Source organism: Lactuca serriola, chromosome 7, assembly GCF_051521515.1.
Source record: "Lactuca serriola cultivar US96UC23 chromosome 7, Lser_US96UC23_V15, whole genome shotgun sequence".
Lineage (NCBI taxonomy): Eukaryota > Viridiplantae > Streptophyta > Magnoliopsida > Asterales > Asteraceae > Lactuca > Lactuca serriola.
In genome coordinates this window covers 199,914,527-199,937,963 of record NC_136414.1, presented here as the reverse complement: position 1 = coordinate 199,937,963, position 23,437 = coordinate 199,914,527, and the positions used below count along the sequence as shown (strand labels likewise).

The window sequence follows — 23,437 nt, the reverse complement described above, 5'->3', positions numbered from 1 at the left end:
TTCGCATCAAGAACAACCTCGAATCGTGTAATAAAAGAATCATTTCCCTGCCACATGTCTTTTCCTACTTCCATTATTTATAAAGTTAAATGACTTTTCTACCCTCCAATATTATTCTTTGTAGACAAAATTTTATAACCGGTCCTTGTGGTTTTTAAAATATTGAAGATTTTGATGGAAAATGTTACACTACTGTCCCTATGGTTTGCAAAACTTTATAAATGGTCTCCCTACCGTAAATTTTCGCCTATTAGATTTTTATAAAAAAAACTATCATACCCTTATACTAAATTTATAGTATATTACAAACCACAATTTGTGTAATTTTATAAATTAGAAATTACATAAAAATCTAAATCAAAATAATATATATATATATATATATATATATATATATATATATACACACACACACTAGCCATCTACCCGCGCAGAGCGGCGGACGTAAAACATTTTTTTTCGACAATTAGTTTCTTTTCGTGACGAAAAATAAGAATTTGGGAAATCACATAAACTATTTATGTAATTTTGTCTAAAACTTATTAAGATTTTCAATAACAACTTTGTATCATTTTAGTCATACGATCATAATAATTAAAAAAATAAACAAACTCAAAACAACATACATATAATTAATAATGGTTGATTGTACAATATTAATCAAACAACTATTTCTTATACATCACAATGGAGGTGTAAAGTATCATCATTGCCCCTTGCCAGCATGTTAACCGTCATCTATTTCCGCATCAATGACATTATGCCGAAAACTTTTGTATATCAATATGGTGTCATTACACAACCTATTTGATAGATAAATATTATGTAACAATATGGTATTGATAAAAGAGGATTAAACGGGATAATATGCATCAAAAGTCATTTGTATAGATCTAAAGATAACTTATTATAACTCTTAAACTGATTATGACTTAATAATTTCCCCCTTAATATACTTATAAATTAAAATGTTTATCTCTAATTATTGATGTTCAAAAACAGAACTAATTATCTACTTTTAGAAAATCATGTCCTATCATTTTTATTCGTTGTTTAAAAATATTGTTTTGATTTCTTACATAGAAAATGTCATTAAAGATAAAAATTTAATGTTAATAATCTTTTTGCAAATTATAAAGCTCACCAATTTTTACACATATCTCATTTTTAGTAAGTAAAATCAAATTTTATAAAAACATTAAATCTGAATAACCAATACATGCAATCACTAATTCACTATGAATTGTACTTTAGGGTGGCCTACATATAAATTACATTTGAAAACCAACACAAAACAATATGTTTAGTAATTCTAGAAATTCTAACTAATGATTCACCACACAAAATTACATTACATTAAATATGTAGTCAAATAAATCCTAGTTACCCCCCTCCCATACAAAAAAATTGCAGAAAAATGTTTATCCCAAGCTTCGGTTCCATGTGAATGCTTTCTCGTCACAAAAGTATCATGTTTACCTGTTGGGGTTACTATCTACGAATATAAGCTACAAATTAATATATAGAGGAACCATCTACAAATAAACAACATAAGATTTACAAGGATGTGGTATAGCTTCAAAACTATTTTGACTGAAATGCCCCCAAATGTTCCAATAATGTAATGTAACTTTGTATTGTAATCTGAACAGAAACACAAAATAAATTATCACATCATTTTCCTAAAGAATCTTTTCTTGGTAAAATTTTAACAATAGTTAACCCACAATGGGTTATTGCATGTCAGCCGTTATTTTACCATAATTAATCTTGTACAAATTAAAGGAAAAAGACTAAAAATTTGAAATCAAAACAAAAATAAAACATACTTTATTGAATCTAAAATAAAGCATACTTTATTTGTAATCAAGTATGATTCCTCTTGTAAACAAATATTCAATTTCATGCAAAAACAAAAATTAAAGTAGTTAAAGCCACATCAGACTGAACAACGACCAGAATTAACACTACTTGTTGCAACAATGTTATGTTTTCCAACACATTGAATCTGATTTCCCTTTTGCTAACCTTTTATTGTGGCTACAAGGTTTACCAGCCCCTGCATTTGGATTTTCGTGTGTTCATGCATCAACAAAACAACTTTTAAACGTCACAACTACATGATTTTAAAGTTAATTCTAAAACTGTGTGTACTTCTGAAAACGGTAAAAACACCACTAAATATGTGTAATCAAAAGAGATATAAGAAAGGGAGTCATGATCATACATGTGTAGTTAAAAAAAACACTACAAGACCATAAATCATACCACAAAATCAACTTATATGAGAGATTTTTCAGATCGTATTCAACCTTCTTCAAGCCTTCGATTCCAGATTCAGGAGACAAAATCGTCGGTTAAAAACACACACACATACACAAATTTAGAGAGAGTTTACATACCGAACCAAAAAACAATAAGGGAAAGGGGGTGATGGGAACTTCCTATACGTATGTGAAATCAGTTATATTGAAGATTACTTACTCTCACAGCCGAACATTGGATCTGCTAAAAATCACAACAAAGATGAAACTCGAGTGAGAAACCGAAGTTAAAGGAGGAATAGAGGATTAGGGAGGATGTAGCGAGTAAGAACTTTGGCTTATCGAACATAATGAGAAATGGATGGAGAAGTTTATATTCATGGCTAGAGATAGATGATGAGGTTAAAGGCGGATGAGGAGAGCCATGATCTGATACGCTATGGATAAATGGAGAAAGATGAATGCTTGGAGCCATGTTTAGGGTTTTTCTTAAAAGGAGAGAGAGAGAGAGAGAGAGAGAGAGAGAGAGAGAGAGAGAGAGAGAGAGAGAGAGAGAGAGAAAAGTTTAGCAAACGCCAGATATAAGGAAGATGGACCGGATTAATGAGTATTTGAATTTTGAATTTTGAATTTGATCTTAAGACCTGGGTTTGATCGATTCAAAATTTATCAAAAAATTAGGAAGCTACTGATATATTGGGAAAAGATTGGACGGGTAGATTAAAAACTTATGCTTATGCTGCATTACTTGGTTATACTTTAAGCTTATATGTTTGGATGATTTAAATTTAATATTATTTTATTCATAATTAGTTGTACTTTACGTTTAGAGATTTGAACGTCTTAAAAAAATATTATTATTTTATTGGATCTATTTATAGAAATAGTAGGATTTCTTTTATAAGTTAGTAAAGATATATATATATATATATATATATATATATATATATATATATATATATAACTCAAAAAAAGTTTTATGATCTCTAAATATTTTTTATATATTTTAATGATTTTTAGGGTTTTCTAAGAGTTTTTTTGTTTTCCATTAGGTTCTATGGAAAACAAAAACCCAAAAAAAACTCTAAAAGTCATAAAAATGCATGAAAAAATACTTAGAGATCACAAATCTTTTTTTGACTTTATAAATGAAAAAATCGCAACTTTTTCTTCAAATTCTCTGAAAAAAAAAATTTGAAAAAAAATCGATTTTTTTTTCAACGAATTTAAAGAAAAAACTGCGATTTTTTCATATTTAAAGTCAAAAAAAAAGTTTTGTGATCTTTAAGTATTTTTTATGCACTTTTATAATTTTTAGGGTTTTTTTAGAATTTTTTCCATATAACCCTTCCTTATATATATATATATATATATATATATATATATATATATATATATATATATATATATATATATATATTGTGGTGATGCTTTCCGGGCTCTCCAATGCACTGACAGCGTTCATGGACCTCATGAACCGGGTGTGTAGGCCCATGTTAGACCAGTCGATGATCATGTTCATTGGCGATATTTTGGTATAATCGAAGTCTAGGGAATAGCACGATGAGCATCTTTGGGAGATTCTTGGAGTGTTGAGGATGGAGAGACTTTATGCCAAATTCTCTAATTGTGATTTCTGGTTACGAGAGGTTCGATTCTTAGGACACCTCGTTAACCAGAACATGATTTTGGTTGACCCGGCCAAGATTGAGGTAGTTATGCAGTGGGAGGTGCCGAGAACCCCATCCGAGATCAGAAGTTTTCTTGGCCTGGCAGGTTATTACTGGAGATTTATCAGAGATTTCTCCAAGGTTGTTGTTCCTGTCACCAATTTAACCCGAAAGAATGTCGTTTTTATTTAGGGGCCTGAGGACTTCGTAGTTTACTATGATGCATCCATATCGGGATTGGGTGTTGTGTTGATGTAGAGAGAGCACGTGATAACATATGTGTCGAGGAAGCTGGAGCCTCACGAGTTGAGATACCCCACCTATAACATGGAGCTAGGGGTGGTGGTATTTGCCCTCAATATTTGGCATCACTACCTCTATAGTGTCCGATGTACCATATACATGGACCATAAGAGCCTAAGGTACCTTATGGATCAGCCCAACCTGAATATGAGACATATGAGGTGGTTGGATGTAATGAAGGACTACGATTATGAGATTTTGTATCAGCCAGGCAAGGCTAATGTGGTAGCTGATGCCCTGAGTCGTAGAGCAGCGAGTGCTTTGATTCAAGACGTGTGTATGAGGATGACGGTGATGACTCCAGTCTTAGATGTCATCCGAGAGGCCCAATTAGTGGCCATGAAACTAGAGAACCGCAAGAGAGAGTGGGTGATCGGGCAAATTTCTGAGTTTGAGATGGATAGTCGGGTGCTTATGACCTTACATGGGCAGATATGGGTGCCATATATGGGCGGAGCTCGACATATTTTGATGGAGGAGGCCCATAATTCGAGGTTTTCCGTTCATTCTGGGGCCACAAAGATGTACTTGAATTTAAAACACGATTATTGGTGGCCCTGTATGAAGAGAGATTTGGCATGGGTAATTGAGAGGTGTTTGACCTGCCACAAGGTCAAGGCAAAGCATCAGCGCCCCCATGGAAAGTTGCAACCTCTGGAGGTTCCTCTATGGAAGTGGGAACAAATCTCCATGGATTTTATTACCAAATTGTCGAGGACTGCGATGGGTGTGGATATGATTTGGGTAATTGTGGACCGTTTGACGAGGAGTTCTCACTTCCTGGCTATAAGTGAGAACTCATTTGCGGAGAAGCTGACCGAGGTCTACGTTCGAGAGGTTGTGGCTTGGCACAGAGTGCCGACATCGATAGTGTCTGACTGTGATGTGCGTTTTACTTCCAAGTTCTGGAAGAAATTTCATGAGGAGTTGGGTACCCGACTACATTTTAGCACCGCATACCATCCACAGACAGACGGGCAGAGTGAGCGAACGATTCAGACTCTCGAGGATATGCTACACACTTGTGTTATGGACTTTGGTGGGAGTTGGGATTCCTATATTCCCTTGGCTGAGTTTTAATACAATAACAACCATCACTCCAACATTAGGATGCCTCCCTTTGAGCTTTTATTTGGGATGAGATGTCGGACTCCTATCTGTTAGGGGGAGGTCGGACAGAGAGTGATGAGGAGCACCAAGATAGTGCTTAAGATGACAGAGCAAATCTAGCAGGTTAGATAGAGGTTACTCATGGTCCAGAGTCGTCAGAAGAGTTATGCAGATTGAAGGCGTTCCGAGCTAGAGTTCCAGGTCGGCAACTTTGTTCTCGTGAAGGTATCCTCATGGAAAGGGGTGATCCGATTCAGCAAGCGGGGCAAGCTGGGCCCTCAATTCATTGGTCCTTTTAGGGTGATTGCTCGGGTGTGCAAGGTAGCTTATTAGTTAGAGTTGCCTGAGGAATTGAGCCAGATTCATAACACTTTCCATGTATCCCAGCTGAGGAAGTATGTAGCCGACGAGACAGCAGTAGTTCCTTTAGAGGACATTTAAGTTGATGATCGCCTGAACTATATTGAGAGGCGGGTAGCCATATTGGATAGGAAAGTAAGGACCTTGAGGAACAAAGAGGTGCACCTAGTTAAAGTTCACTGGCAGCATCGTAAGGGTTCAGAGTGGACTTAGGAGCCGAAGTCCGAGATACGCGAGCAGTACCCGGAGCTGTTTTCAGAGGATGCCTTCGAGGGCAAAGTCTGATCCTAGTGGGAGAGAATTGTAACATTCTGAAATAAGGTATGAATCGATGACCATAACTTTTATTGCATTGTCAAGACTAGTCCTTCTTTGAGAAAAGGTGGCAGTTGAGTACCCAAGGCGTATGCATGTGTACGCTCAGCGTACTCGTATGCGTATTATGAACGCGGAGGCCACCTAGTACATGGGGCGTACCAGAGGGTACGTCGGGCGTACTAGGCTCCGTGTGAAAACCCTAATCATCTTGTATGTCCCTTTTTAAGGAACATGATGGCCTCATTTCCAGCCACCATTTCCAGCCTCCAACTCCCCTTAAACCCTAAATGCTGTTTCCATAGCTTGTGTGAGCATTTGTGGCTTATTGAGTGTTCTTGTGGAGTTCTTTTGTGAAGAAGGAGCCTTTAAGGAAGAAGATTGGTGTCCAAGGTTTTGGATATGAGTTTCTCTGTGGTTGGTGCATCATCCAGAGGTATCAAGCTCAAATCTTTCTCATTGTTTTGATTAGTTCATGTTTTGGTCCATTTTTAGGGTTTTATGTCCCAAGCTTGAAGCTTTATGAGTTTGATGAAATCCAAAGCATAATTCCTGTCCTTTTAAGTGTTTTTAGTCGTTTGGATTCATAAAAATGAGATCTTGGTCAATATCTCTCCATGCATGAGATATGTGGACCTTTGTGAGTAAAGGATTGGTGTTTATGAGTTTTAGACTTGTCCAGCCATTCTAAGGCTTAAAGTCACCAGCTTGTGATGTAATAGGCTCTAGTTAGCCTAGATCTGCGATTGTAGCAATTGTCTTAACGGATTAAGACCACGAGAGTAAGAAAAATGAGTCTGGGACGTACGACGTGCGTACCCCAATTACACGCAACGTAGCGTTGAGTCCAGGTCGATACATGCATGACCAGTTGTACGCCCATCGTAGAGGGTTGTACACCTAGTGTACGTGCTGGGTGTTGACTTCCGTTGACTTTTGGGGTTTTGGTCAAGTTATGGACTTTGGAGGCCATGGAGGGGTACAATGGTCTTTTACCCTTCTGAGGTTTAGTAGAGAAAGCTAGCCAACATCTATAAGGGTTGTTAATATCAATTTTTAATTAGATGTATATGTGACATCTGTTAGGCGGAGTTTAGACCGGCAGTTCGGGTGCGAGATTTACTTGCTTTACTTCACAAGGTGAGTCTTCTTACTACACTTATGTGAGTGGTAATTTATGTGTGACTAGAGGGTCTTGATCGTGTTACTGACCGAAGGGTCTTATTCATGTTATTGACCGAAGGGTCTTATTTTCTTATACTGAGTTATGTGTTATTATACATCTTATCTTAGTGATTTATGTTGTTATATTATTCTGTGTATATATTGAGTTATGACCGGAGGGTCCATACCGAGACGTGAGACTAGAGGGTCTTCACTAAGGTGCTGTTTGTATTTTCAGAGGCAAAATGTCTGCAGTCTGCGGACCACATCTGTAGACCTCTACGGTAGAAGAGGTGGACCAAACGTCTGCACTCTGAAAAAAGAAGACTGTTTGTTTTTTTCACATTTGCGGGCTACTAAAATAAACTGAAATCTAAATAAATTGATTTTTTTAAACTTCAAAATGATTTTTTAATATTTTTATGACTTTGTTATAAATAATTAACGAATCTAGATCAACTTTTATGTATTATTGTATAAAAAATAAAAATAAAAATGGTATGAATTAACATATATATTTGATAAAAACCAACAACTTTGGTTGCAAATTTATAACTAAACATTATAATTAGTGATCAAAGAATTTGATACATAAATGAATGAAAATAAACTTTGATTTTTCAATTAAATCCATTAAAAACGTATCATAAATATTTTCTCGAGAAATTGACGATACTGTATTAAATAATGTTTTACAAAATTTGGCAAAAAAAATATAAAAGTACATTATGATTTTTTTTTCATATTTATATAAATAACTCCAACGACTATTATTGTAATAAATCTTTATTTATAAATTTGTCAAAAATATCATGTTTGTATCGTCGAACGTTTTTTTAGGTTTTGTAATTTTTTTTTCAATTTGTTTATCATTAAAAAATATGGAAAAATATAAATTAAAAAAAACTTCAAAAAAATAAGATATATATGTTTTTTTAGGCTAGAAGATGTAAGAAGACTCTGGTCCATATCTGCGCCAAGAAGAGGGCACGCAGACATTTTTAGGTCTGCAGTCTTCAAAAAAATAAACAGTCTGCGAAGGCTAACGTCTGTGCGTGGTCTGTGCGGTGTAGACAGAAGAGGTCACGCAGATCTGCAGACAAAAAACAAACACTACCTAAGACACATGACTAGAGGGTCCTTATCGAGATACAACCATAAGAAGATACTTATTTGTGTATGTGGTATTTTAGGGAACTCACTAAGCTTCGTGCTTACAGTGTTTGTGTAAAATGTGTTTCAGGTACATCTCAGGATAGCGGGAAGGCGCCAGCATGATTGTACACACCAGCTTGATGACTTGTGTTTATGAAGATTCTAGGATATTTGACAAACAGTTTCTGATGTTTTATGTTTGAGAAAAATTCAATTTGACATGAGAATTGTTAAATTATGTTTTGTGTGAACTTTTTAAAATGAAAATTTTGTTTGAAAATTTAGAGTGTTATATGTTTGGTCCCTATGTAGAAAATAAATTACAAGAACGGTACTTGCAATTTATAGTATAGGTCGTTGTGTAGAATTATATTTATAGGAATATTGTAGGTGTTTAAAAAATTACATAAATACACATTCCTAATAATAAATTTTAAAAAATATGTTTTTGTCTTTACGTAGAAAATGAATTATGAAAATAGTCAATGATATCACTTATCAAATAAGTATAAAATATATATGCTTGTGTGGGACCTAAATTCACTCCCACACCCACTAGACATATCCTATTAATATTTTCTTTAAGAAAACACCATTATATTTAGGGAAATTATCAGAAAAGTCCTAATATTTTCGGAAAAGTTACACTTTAGTCTCAAGATTTTTTTTGAACGAAAAAGTCCTAAAAACTGGCAAAAATTTGCATTTTGAGCCTTTTTGACCGGTTGAAACCAGTAACAAATTAATTTGGGACTATTTCGTAAGCTAACCTAAAATATTGAGACTTTTCTATAAGCAAAAATATTAGGAATTTTTATACAAACAAAACCCTTATTATTATTATTATTATTATTATTATTATTATTATTATTATTATTATTATTATTATTATTATTATTAAAAATATAAATAAGAATATTAGTTTTTGAACTTGTTATTATTAATATTATTAATAATACATATAAATATATTTAATGAAAAATAATATTAATGAAATTGTTTAAGGGTGGAGGTGGAGGAGATGGTGATGCTTTTAACATTGAAATCTTAAATATGTGTTTGTATATTTTTACTTTGTATATGGTCATTTTACATTTGTTATTATTGTTTTCAATTCAGAATATTAATACTTTACAATTTAAAAGAAGTTGCATATCTATAAAATTGTTTATAAATAATTTAAGGTAGGAGAATTTCTCATTTTGTACATAAAATTGTTTAAGGTAGAAAGATTACTTTCCAAATCCAGCAGTCTCACTACAAATATCTACATAGATAATCCATATCAAAATTCAAAAGTATTAATTATAATATCTTGTTAAAGAAAATATAATATCTTTTGTAGTGAGCTACCTATGTAGCCCATATCTTTTGAATAATTAATGTTTTATTAGTTTTTATTAAACAAGATAATATAATTAATACTTTTGAGATATTGCCTATCTCATAGATGTTTGTAGTGAATTTGTAGGATTTGAAAAGTAATCCTTTTATCTTAAACAATTTTATATACAAAATGAGAAATCTTTCTAACTTAAACTATTTATAAACAATTTTACAAATATGCAACTTCTTTTAAACTGTTAAATATTAATATACTGAATTGTAAACAATAATAATAAATATGAAATGACCATATACAAAGTAAGAATATACAAACAGACATTCAAGATTTCAATGTTAAAAGCATCACCGTCTCGTCCACCTCCACCCTTAAACAATGTCATTAATATTATTTTTTCATTTAAATGCATTTATATGTATTATTAACAATATTAATAATAACAAATTCAAAAAATAGTATTCTTATTTATAATAATAATAATAATAATAATAATAATAATAATAATAATAATAATAATAAATGTTTTGTTTGCAGAAAATTCATAATATTTTTGTTTACAGAAAAGTCTCAATATTTTAAGTTTGTTTACGAAATAGTCCTAAACTAATTTGGTACCGGTTCCAACCGGTCAAAAAGAGTCAAAATGCAAAATTTTGCCGGTATTTAAGACTCTTTTGTTTAGAAAAAAAACCTTGGAACTAAAATGTAACTTTTCCAAAATATTAGAAATTTTCTAGAGATTTCTAGTTATATTTATACGATATATTGTAAATGAAAGTAAACAATCATCGGTAATTTTGACCTCAAACATGTAGAATTTAGATATACTCTTTCATTTTGAAAATTACGTTTGCTGTCAGCCAAATAAAATTACAAATAAATTAATTTATTTAACTAAAATTGAAATTAAAAATATCCACCGATAACTAAAAACTACACGTTGAATTAAAAATTTAGATTAAGATATCAATTTTATTTGTATCAATCACTCAAAGATCTTATAGAATCTTCTCGATGTACATAGCTTCGGCGGTGGCTTTATTTATAATAATATTTAAGCGATAATATATATATATATATATATATATATATATATATATATATATATATATATATATATAGGTTCAGGTTTATTTGAGACCATTCGAATTTTATGAGACCGTGAGACAAAATCTAAAAATAATTTTAAAATGCAAAATAAATGGAAAATCTAAAAATTCTTTTTCTTTAAATATTATTTTCGGAACTTGAATTAACTAAAAGAAAAATAAAAGATAAAAAAAATCCTGTTTTTTTTTTTTTTGAAAAATACGTGAAATATTCTAATAGAATATTACACTGTACATATTCTAAAAAATAATTTTAAAATGCAAAATAAATGGAAAAATCTAAAAAGTCTTTTTTTAAATATTATTTTCGGAACTTGAATTAACTAAAAAAAAATCCCGTATTTTTTGAAAAATACGTGAAATATTCTAATAGAATATTACACTGTACATATTCTAAAAAATAATTTTAAAATGCAAAATAAATGGAAAAATCCAAAAATTCTTTTTTTAAATATTATTTTCGGAACTTGAATTAGCAATTATACGTTTTCATTCAATTAATCGTGAAGTTTCGCATCTGTGTTTCAGTTTTCTACTTCGTTTTGAGTTTCCGATTTGATCAGGTATGTATATCGTTTGAATCGGATAGATCAGAGTTCATTATCAAGATTATTGCTTTTTATAATTTATTTTGAATTATGCTTATTATATTCCTTTTGGAGTTGTTTCATCGGAGTTCATTATCAAGATTATCAAGTTTCGAATATGTATTGGAGTTATTTCACCTGATTTTTGTTAAGTAGTTTGAGATATTTATTTCATCAGTTATATCGTTGTAGTTTTTACGTTCTATACTGAGAGAGATTGCTTAATTACATCATATGATCATATATGATTTAAGTTTCTTTCAGATATTTTGAACGTTGAGGTGAGATATATTCGAAATTAACCAGGTTTTCATATTTACGACTTTTTTTTGTGAGATATATTCGATATTAAGATTGTTTTTGTTTATTTATATAGATCATTTGGTGTATTATGTCGAATTCTAGTGTTATTGATGGTGATTTGTATTCTTCTATGAGTGAGAGTGAAGAAGAAGATGTTGAGAACTCATTTTTTGAAGGTATCAGTTATTGAATTATTTTGTTGTTTTTAATTTTATTGATTATCATTTATTTACATATGAATATGTTAATATGAATAAATTGTTGTCTTATTCATATATGAATAAACGTGTGATAATTGTAATTTCGAATTTATTATTTTTTTCGTTTTATTCATATATGAATTAGTTATGTTTTATTTACATATGAATATGTTAAAATTAATAAATTGTTGTCTTATTCATATTATAAATAAACGTGTATTAATTGTAATTTCGAATTTATTATTTTTTTCGTTTTATTCATATATGAATAAGTTATGTTTTATTATATACATTTTGAATCCTCATGAATTTTATGTATTCATATATGAATGTTTTATTCATATATGAATGTTTTTTGTTTTATTTATATGAGTTTTATGTATTCATATATATATATATATATATATATATATATATATATATATATTATTGTTTTATTCATGCATTATTATTTTAGGTGGTGAATCTTCAAGTTCAGTACATGATGCACAATATTTTGATGATATAATTGGAGAACATGTTTATAAGCCAGATGTACCTGTTCAACTTATTCCTTTTAAGGGTTTAATCTTCAAATCATTAAAGTTGGCTATCAAAATGTATTCTGAGTATGCTGAAATTGGTGGTTTTGATGTTAGACTGAGCACACAGTCAAGGTTTGATAACAAGATTATAAAGAAGAAACATGTTATATGTAATCGTGGTGGTAAACAGAAAAAGAAATCTTGTGACACATTAGGTACAAGTGGTGTTAGGAGGAAACGAAATTCAAATTCAAGAGCTATTGGTTGTCAAGCAAAGATTATATTTGAATTTGTGTATGGAACTCCAGATTATAAAGTTTTTTAGTTTGATGAACTTCACAACCATCCACTTGAGAAGAGAAGCAATTTAAAAAAGGCGAGACAAATGTCATATTCAGAAAAAGAGTTTATTGTGCGTGCTTCCACATCAAAAATAGGTCCAACTATGGCTCATAAGTTGAGGGCAAGTCTGAGAGGTGGGTATGAGTTTGTAAAGCCCAAAGTAGTTGACTATAAAAATTTAAGGAGAGATATCAACAGGGTTATTGGTTATAAAGATGCCCAAATGATAGTAAACACAATGAATGACCATCGAGCTCACTATCCAAATTACTCATTTGAGTTTAATTGTCAAGATGATGTTTTGGACTGTATGTTTTGGGCTGATGAAATGGAGAAGGCATATTATGCTGAATTTGGTGATGTTATCTCGTTTGATGCGACTTTCCGAACAAACAAGTAAGTTATTTTATCTACTTTTGTTTATAGCTTACTCATATATAAATATTTTTATATTCACTTATTAATACATAAAAAATTGACTCTAATGAACATTTTTTTTGTGTGTTAGTTATCGAATGGTTTTTGTTCCGTTTACTGCTATTGACCATCATAAAAAATCGGTTACTGTTGGATCTGGGTTGCTAAGCAATGAAAGCATCAAGTCTTACTCTTGGTTGCTTAAAGCATTTCTTAAAACTCATGGGAAAGAACCAACACTTGTTTTAACTGATCAAGATGCTGCAATAAAACAAGCTGTTGAGAATGTGTTTCGTAATTCAAAGCACCGATTATGTATGTGACATATAATTGAAAAAAAGGTATTATTTTAATATATTTGAAATATATTACTTATTAGTATATTCATTTATGAATATTGATTGTTATTTTACTTATTATTATTTATTCATTTATGAATATTTTTGTTTTAATACAGATATCAGATGATTTATTTACAAACACAGACTTTAGAAAAAGGTTTTCGAAGCTTGTTTGGGACATTAATATGAAACCTGATGTTTTTGAGGTGAAGTGGGGTTTGCTTATGAAGGAATTCAATCTTGAAGACACAAGATGGTTTAAAGACATGTTTACAATACGTGATTCATGGATACCTGGATATTTTAGTGATATTCCAATGTGTGGTTTGATGAAGACTAGATCGAGGTCAGAGAGTATGAATTCATTCTTTAATACATATTCAGAAAGTGGGAACTTAGTTTTGAATTTCATGATGAATTACGACACTGCCATTCAAAAGCAAAGGAATACTCAACGAGAGCTTGATAGGGCATCAAAGAAAGCATCATATAAAATGCAAACACCTCGAGAAATAGAACTGCAAGCATCAAAGGTTTATACAAGTACATTATTTTTTGAGGTGCAAAAAGAAATATATAAATCATGTTTTTTCTGTACGTACTCATATGTTGGTATTGAAGATGGTTGGGAAGTTTACATTGTGCAACACAAAAACAGTAAAAGTGATTTTAAAAATGAATTTAAGGTAATTTTACTTGTTTTTTTTATGAAAAATGTAATAATATTCATATATGAATATGATAATATTCATATATGAATATCAATATTCATATATGAATATTATATGAATATATGAATATATATGAGTGTTGATATGAGTAGTCTTATATGAATGTAAATGTGTAAATTTTGTTTTTGTATCAGGTTGAAATAAAAGCTGAAGAGAAAGAAATAAATTGAAGTTGTGAACATTTTAAGTGTATGGGTGTTTTATGCAGACATGCTTTTACAATAATGATGAGATGTGGTGTTAAAGAAATTCCTGAAAGGTACATTTTGAAGAGATGGAGAAAGGATGTGATATCAAGAAATTATCGTTTTAGTTCTGTTCAATCCGATTCAGGTGATTGTGAAAATGTAAAGCTAGTCAATGATTCATATTATAGTTTTGAATCATGTTTGGATATTGTAAGAGATGACAAAAAGAGATTGGCTTTGTTTGCTGAGAAACAACAAATGTTGTTGAAGGAATTTGAGAGTGATTATATTTCTCCTGGATTGAAAAGCAAGACAGATGGTGAAGTCGTATGCAAGCTTTTGGGTATTACTATTCCTATTCCATAAGAGATTAATATTCATGTTCCTGAAGTTCAAAGCAATAAAGGTTCTGGAATCAAGAAAAGAATTCCAAGTGCAGGTGAAGTAGCATATGAAAATTCTAAAAAAGAACATAGAATGTGTTCAGGATGTGGAAAGCGAGTTCCACACAATTTACGTACTTGTCCATAAAGAGTTGGAGCTGCTAAATCAACAAAAGACAGTTAGGGATTTTTTTTATTCATTTATGAATATATGCAGATAAAAACAATAAACAATAATATTCATGTATGAATAATACACATTTATATTGATATGGTAAATTGATATGTTGATATTTGTTTTTTAAATTACTATAAAATAAGTTATATTGATATTGTGAATTATTTATAAATGAATATAAATATGTGAAATTTGTTATACTAATAAATAAGTAATATTCATATATGAACTTTTTTATGTTAATATCTGAACTTTGTTATACTAACATATTACTTTGAACTTATTCATAAATGAATATATCATATTCGTATTCATTTATGAATAAATAAAAATAAAATTTGAAAATATTTGAATATAAAAAAATGACATAAATAAGCAAACTTGTTTCTACTAATAAGTTAGTTATATTCATATATGAAATTTGTTATATTCATATATGAACTTTGTTATACTGACATATTACTCCTAATTTAATCATAAATGAAGATATCATATTCGTATTCATTTATGAATAAACATAAATAAAATTTGAACATATTTAAATATAAAAAACTGACAGAAATAAGCGAAGCTGTTTCTATTACATAATCATTCAACACAAGATAATAAAAGCTGTTCATAAGACTTTCACAAAATATTAAAACGATGTTCAACAATATTTAACAAACCATTTAAAACTTGTTTCGCAGAATCATCTTACATGTACTTCAAATCCATTCATCTTCAACACAAACTGTTCTATAGCATCACACTTCAACATTCTTTCATCTTCACAAGCAATCATTAATATTCTTTTAACCTTTTTTGAATTGTTTGCATAGCTTTGTATGCATGATCAGTACGCACTTTGAATTCAACTTTTTGATATTTTTCTGCAAGATCCAACACCTTAGCCTTCAACATGTTAATTTCAGAAGTTAGCATTATGTGTGCATATCTTTGCCTGAGCTTCTCTAAAGTAGTTTGCTGAACTGCACTTTCTTTATGAAGACCTGGTTTCCACTTTGAGAGTGGTTGTCCCATATAGGTCTCCATATGTCTCATTGCAAAGACCCCACAATCAACTTTGTTTTTAACTGTTCTCCATGACATTTCAAGTCGTTGGGGTTTGATACTTTCTTTTGAGATTTCATTTGCTCTTGGATGGTTTATTTCTTTAAAGTATCTCACAAACAAATTTTTCTGATCATTAAATAAAATAAAAGTTAGATATGTAATAAATTGGTTCTTTTATGTTGTTGTGAACTGGGTACATACCAAAGGTTTTATTATTACTCCGTATTTTCCTTCATAATCCCCCTCAACTGCACTATTGTCTGGAATTTCAATTGACGGTTTCTTTAAGTTGAAGACAATCACAAAAATGTGAGCACTTTTAACAACTGGAAAGAATACCTGTTTTTATGTATATAATGGTAAGTATTTTGTTGATAAAGTATATATAAAAAAACAACTTTAATTAACATACCATGTCAATATTTTTTATGTTCAAGATTTTTTTGTACCCATTGGTACTGTCATGAAAGTTCTCCTTGAATTTTTCATACTTTCTTTCATCAGACAATGTTGAAGTTAGATAAGCAGTCTGTAACCAATATAATCATATGTGAATTTCGATTGAATATATATATAATTATGTTAAAGAATACATCATATTTGTATAATCATATGTGAATTTAAGTTGTAAAAAAATATAATATTCATAAATGAATACATCATATTGGTGTATTCATTTATGAATAAGGAAGGAATTAAGGTTAGAACATAAACTTACAGAAACTCCAACTTTCAAGAAGAGTCTATATGGTGAATTTCCAAAATCCCTTTCCAGTTCTTGGTGGTTAAGTAAATCAGACCAAGTGTCTAAAACTTCTCCAAAAATCTCTGTGTTTGCATATAGACTTTCCATAACTGCTCTTTCTGCTATCTGACCATATTTTGTCTGGACAACCACATCTCTGCAAATATATAATCAAAATGTCATAGATTATTATCTATATAATAATCATATATGAATATATATAAAATAAAGTTACTTACGATGTATTGCCTTGTAAGTTGAACAACCATTCACAAACAATACTCTCCTGATGTGTCAGTTTGGGTTTTGTGTCTGTTATTCTGCATTTGAAAGGTGATTTGAAAGCATCAACAAGCTTCTTCTCTCTTGGTTGATCCAGATCATGCTTTGATGGTCCTACTTCAGTAGGAATTGATACAGAGATTGGATTTGGATTAAGAACATTTTTCTTTGCTAATCTGATAACAACCTTCTGATGGTCGTCTTTGATTTGTTTCTTTGTAAGTACTTTTTTTGGTGAAGATTCATTAAATTTTTTACTTGAAGTTTGATCTGAATCTTGACTGAGACCTAGACTAAAGCTTGGATGAGTATCTGCATGCCAGGAGATTTATCATATAAATAGTTGTAAGTTAATTATAATATTTGAGTTTATATTTTAAAATGTTTATCCAAATTGTTACCTCCTTTATTTCCTTTTGTCTTGTCAGCTTTTTCTCCTTTCTTGTTTTGATTTTCTGACTTTTTCTTTCCTGAAAGATAAAGAAATGTGATTAAGTAATTCATATGTGAATAAGTAATGTATTCATTTATGAATAAGTAATACATATTATTATTTATGAATAAGTAATATTATATTTTTTATTTATTCATATATTGTGTTATTCATTTATGAATAATAAAACTTACTATATTCATTTATTAGTGAATCAACTATTTACCTCTATCTTCTGCATTTCATTTTTCAATTTCTGTTTGTTTTTCTTCACATCCATCTTTCGTGTTCTTAGCTTCCGTTTCTCCTTCATTTCTATCTTCAGAGTTTTCCTTGCCTGAAACATATACATCATATATGAATATTTTTTATTTTTTATTCATTTATATAGTATATTATTCATTTATGAATAAACAATGTTATTAAAAAAATCAATATAAATATTGTAATATATTTTAAATCATTCATTTACCTGTATCATCTCCCTTTGTTTTTTCAACTTTTGTTCCTTGTTCATGTACACCTTCTGATTTTTCCTTTTCTGGAAGAGTATTAGTTTTACCCGTACTCATTGGTGACCCTGGTCAAAATTTAACAAACAAAATTGTTATTTTGTATTGATATTTTTATATATTTTTTTAAAATAAAATTAAGACAAAATTTACCTATATCAATATTATCGAAAATAGTTTTCATTTCAGGGTGATTCCAGATTTCATCTTCTTGACTATTTAAACTTGAAACTCCAATTCCAAGGACATTGTCCACAATGTTGTTAACAACTTTATCCAACAAATTTTGATTTTTAGTTTGTTGAATAGTCTCTTCATGATTATTTGTTTCCTCAGCATGATCATCTTTTTCTTCTTCATCATTCTGATTTTCATTCCTCTTTGCATCTTTCTCTTTTACTCTAATTTCACCTTCTTTTTGATTCTTATCTGCATCATTCCTTATTCCTTCATTATCTGCTTCATTTGAATCAAGCAAATAATCTACTTCTGGTTGACTTGCACCATTATCACTGTCTTCTTCACCATTTCCCTCTTTATCTTCATTTTCTGTTTGATCATTTGTTTTTTGACCCATTATTGGTGTCAAATTGATTCCTTCAACTCCAATTTCATTAATTGGAAAATTAAAAAGTGTTGTGCTTTCATTTTTTTCTTCAACAATCATATTTTTCATCTTTTCTTTGAAAATTCTAAAACTTTCCTTTTCAGGGAACTTTGTCATCGCATCATTAAGCTTTGAATTCAGCTTTTCCTTCATCCTCTCAAAACTATTAATCATTTTTGATATTTTTGATTCATATGCCTATGTAACAAAAAGAAGTATATGATTAGAATTTAATATAATAATTTAATGTAATCATATATTATTAACATGTTAAAACTAATTACCTTAACATAATGATCTTCATCTTTATCAGAATCACTGTCTTCGAGATCTGTATCTCCTTCATTTTGTTCATTAACAAATTCTTCGTTTAATTCTCCAACTCCAAATCTACCTTTTTCTTGTTCAAATGTCTCTCGATATCTAATCTTCTCTGAACTCCAATAACAAATTGTTGGACGTTTACGTGTTACTGTTAAAGCTTCCGAGTGGATGTTATCAGCATAGAACAACTGCACATAAATGATAACTAATTGATATTCATATATGAACAAGTAATATTATTTTTTACTTATTCATAAATGAATAAGTAATGTAAAGCATTATGTGTGAACAAATATATTTTTCTTATTCATATATGAATATTTGCTATTAGATTATGAATAATCAATATTATTAAAAATTGAGTATAAACATTATAATAACTTACCACCAAGAAAGCTGAAGGTCCAACAAAGAAGCTGTTATCTGAGTATGGTATGTATGAGTTTTTTGTTCTGACAAGACAGTCCAAAACATAGCTGCACCAGTCTATGTTGCAGATATCTGTTTTTCTTGAAATATAACTCAAGGGAAACGGGTTGCATCTTCCCATTGATGTTGACTCGCAAAAAGTGTTGACAAAAAGAACTAAGAAGTTCAATTTGAAATTGAAATCAGCTTGTGTGGTAGAAACAATAACATTTTTGATTGCACTCAGTCGGATGATTGAATCTTTTTTAAATTGTTGCTTCCATTCATCATAACTTGTATCATCCTTAGGCCATTGATCCAGTTGTGTAAGTTTGGTTCCACCAATTGGTATGCCTAACATGTCATGAACAGACTTTGCTGTTACTTTCAATTCCTTTCCTTCAATATCTATCACCATTCTCTCAGAATCAAATTTTTGAAGAACATAAAATCCCAGCTTCAGTGGTATATCCGTGATTTTCATTTTTAACAAAGCTCCAAAACCCATTGACCTTACAAATTCTTTTTGTTCTTTGCTCATCCCAAGGATTATAGATAGTAATGCCTCTGGTGAACATATGTTTTTCATTGAGTAAAATTCTTTTACCATTGGTTTTTTTTTGTCTTTTTTGATTGGTGACTCCTTTTTTTTTTTGCCTTCTTCGATGGATGACTACTTTCAAAATCAGAGTCTGAATCTTGTAGTTGTTGTTTTTCAGGAGTTTTCCTTTTTGATGGACTTTTCCTGCTTTGATGTTTCATTTTCTTTGGTACTTTTGTTTCTTTTTTATCTGGGAAATGAAAACATATAATATTTGAATAAGTTACTGATATATGAATATGATATATGCTCGTTGATTTAATAATATTTATTTATTTCAAAAATATAACTAATATATACAATTTTATTATATATGAATATATTAGATATGATAGGAATTTTGTACCTTTCACATTTTTCCTCTTCTGCATTGATCTTGTTTCTCTCATTGTTGGTGAATCTTTATCGGAAATGTTAGTGTTCTTACCTTCATTCAATAGTAAGTATAAGATAAATGAGTTTGATATTTACGAATGAATATTTAAATAAAACATATGTATTCATATTTTTTTATTCACATATGAATATGTTTTGTTATATTCATATGTGAATAGAACATATGTAAGTGATTCTTGTTGTATTCACATTTGAATAATGTATGTATGGCAGCAAGCTATGTTTTATTCATATGTGAATATAACATACATATTTACGAATGAATATTTGAATAAAACATATGTATTCATATTTTTTTTATTCACGTATGAATATGTTTTGTTATATTCATATGTGAATGGAACATATGTAAGTGATTCTTGTTGTATTCGCATTTGAATAATATATGTATGGCAGCAAGCTATGTTCTATTCATATGTGAATATAACATACATATTCACGAATGAATATTTGAATAAAACATATGTATTCATATTTTCTTTATTCACATATGAATATGTTTTGTTATATTCATATGTGAACAGAACATATGTAAGTAATTCTTGTTGTATTCACATATGAATAATGTATGTATGGCAGCAAGCTATGTTGTATTCATATGTGAATATAACATACATATTCACGAATGAATATTTGAATAAAACATATGTATTCATACTTTTTTATTCACGTATGAATATGTTTTGTTATATTCATATGTGAATAGAACATATGTAAGTGATTCTTGTTGTATTCGCATTTGAATAATGTATGTATGGCAGCAAGCTATGTTCTATTCATATGTGAATATAACATACATATTCACGAATGAATATTTGAATAAAACATATGTATTCATATTTTTTTATTCACATATGAATATGTTTTGTTATATTCATATGTGAATAGAACATATGTAAGTGATTCTTGTTGTATTCGCATTTGAATAATGTATGTATGGCAGCAAGCTATGTTCTATTCATATGTGAATATAACATACATATTCACGAATGAATATTTGAATAAAACATATGTATTCATATTTTCTTTATTCACATATGAATATGTTTTGTTATATTCATATGTGAATAGAACATATGTAAGTAATTCTTGTTGTATTCACATATGAATAATGTATGTATGGCAGTAAGTTATGTTCTATGTTAATATAACATACATATTCATAAATGAATATTTGAATAAAACATATGTATTCATATTTTCTTTATTCACATATGAATATGTTTTGTTATATTCATATGTGAATAGAACATACGTAAGTAATTCTTGTTGTATTAACATATTAATAATGTATGTATGGCAGCAAGCTATACATATTCACGAATGAATATTAGTTTTGCTTGTGTTCAGAAGTAAACAAAACATATTTTATTTACCTCTTTGATTTGTTCTTGGTTTTCGTTTATATGTATTCTTCACTGTTGTTGTCGTTTCTGTAAGGGTAAGTAGTTAATATTAGGAAAACATAAGCAAATTGTTAAGTAACGTTTGTATTTTGACAGAATAGTTTTGAATAAAGATGAAAAATTAAGAGATGATGTAAAATCATTTATATATCAAATAATAATGGATGATTCTTACAAAAATTTCAAGTAAATAAAGTAATAACGAAGGAGGGTTACGAGAATGAACGAGTATCATAAATTTCAAGTAAAATTGAAGTAAACAACCTTTTTTGAAGAATGAAGAGTGTGAAAACAATGTTTTTAGTTATAAATCAACTAATAATTTTCGAACATTACGAGAAATTTCAAGTAATCAAGTGATAATTTTAGAAATGATTCGAAATCGTTAAAAACTCGAGAAAAGACGCCGATGGTTACCTTTCATTGTCAAGAGTGAGGAAATGGTCTCGTTCATGTTTTCATCAGAAGACATATTTCTTCGTTTATGTTATTTGATGCTTCTGCAAATGTGTTTCTTCTTGTCGATTGTTCTTCAAATGGTTTTCGAGTTATGGTGTATCGAAGAGGGAAATGGTGCTTTTCTGTCGATATTTGACGTGATATCAAATTACTCAAGTGCCCTGACGGTTTAATGTTTTTTGATTATTTACAATTTTGCCACCGCTCATTAATGTATTTCGATTATTTACAAGTTTGCCACCGTGCATTTTTTAAGCTCATTAAATGATTGGCTGAGAATGGTTCCCCCATTCTCAACCTTTTTTTTTCTCAATTGAACCCTCTCTCTCTCTCTCTCTCTCTCTCTCTATATATATATATATATATATATAAGTTTAATAGTGAACCATTATTAATCAAGGAATCAAGGAACCAATTCAAAACGTCTAAATTTAGAACGATCAACGGCAAAAGAAAAGGTTGTAGACTTTTACAATAGACGCATATGCACCGGATTTTTACAAAACTCACTTTCTTTTTTCGTCTAAATTTTTTTTAGGACATGTTTTTTATCGAAAAAAAAACTGAGTATACCGTTGTTCACGATTTTTCGTCATCTTTCCAAAGAGATCCATGATTATATATAAAAAACGATTTTTTTTTCGAAAAAAACCCACTTCATTTTATTTGTTAAAAAATTAAGCTCTATTTTTTTATAGAAAAAAATAATAAATATATCAAAATTCATGTTTTTTTATACTTTTTAAACATAGATTTATATTCGGGTAAAAAACAAACTATGTTTTAGTTCAGATTCACATTGTGAACTTTCTCAGATTCATAGTGTGCATAATTGTAAGTTAGATTCATAGTTTGAATCTAAACTGATCGAACTTTTTCACATTGTGAATGTTAAAATTTGATATATTTATAGTTTAGATTCATAGTGTGAATGTACACTGATCGACGTTTTTTTTGAACTTTCTCAGATTCATAGTGTATATAATAGTAAGTCAGATTCACAATATGAATCTGAACTGATCGAGCTTTTTCACATTGTGAACGTTGAAAATTGAAATATTTACAGTTTATATTCACAGTGTCAATCTATACTGTTCAAGATTTTTTTATTTTTTTTGTCGGTGTTGATGTTTATTAATAGAGTACAACAAAATGATATTTTTGGTATAATTAGTTTTTTTTTTTTATTTTTTTTTATAAAATTAAACTTAAATATTGA

At 29.6% G+C, this 23,437-nt stretch overlaps 1 protein-coding gene across 1 annotated transcript; it reads left to right on the top strand.

The window, feature by feature from the left end:
- Positions 1-12,794: 12,794 nt before the first annotated feature.
- On the top strand, positions 12,795-14,410 carry LOC145064700 (protein FAR1-RELATED SEQUENCE 5-like). The gene is made up of 4 exons (XM_079012099.1): positions 12,795-13,147; positions 13,260-13,455; positions 13,626-14,042; positions 14,375-14,410. Exons 1-4 carry the CDS (start codon positions 12,795-12,797, stop codon positions 14,408-14,410), a joined length of 1,002 nt encoding a protein of 333 aa, XP_078868225.1.
- The last annotated feature ends 9,027 nt before the right edge of the window (positions 14,411-23,437 follow it).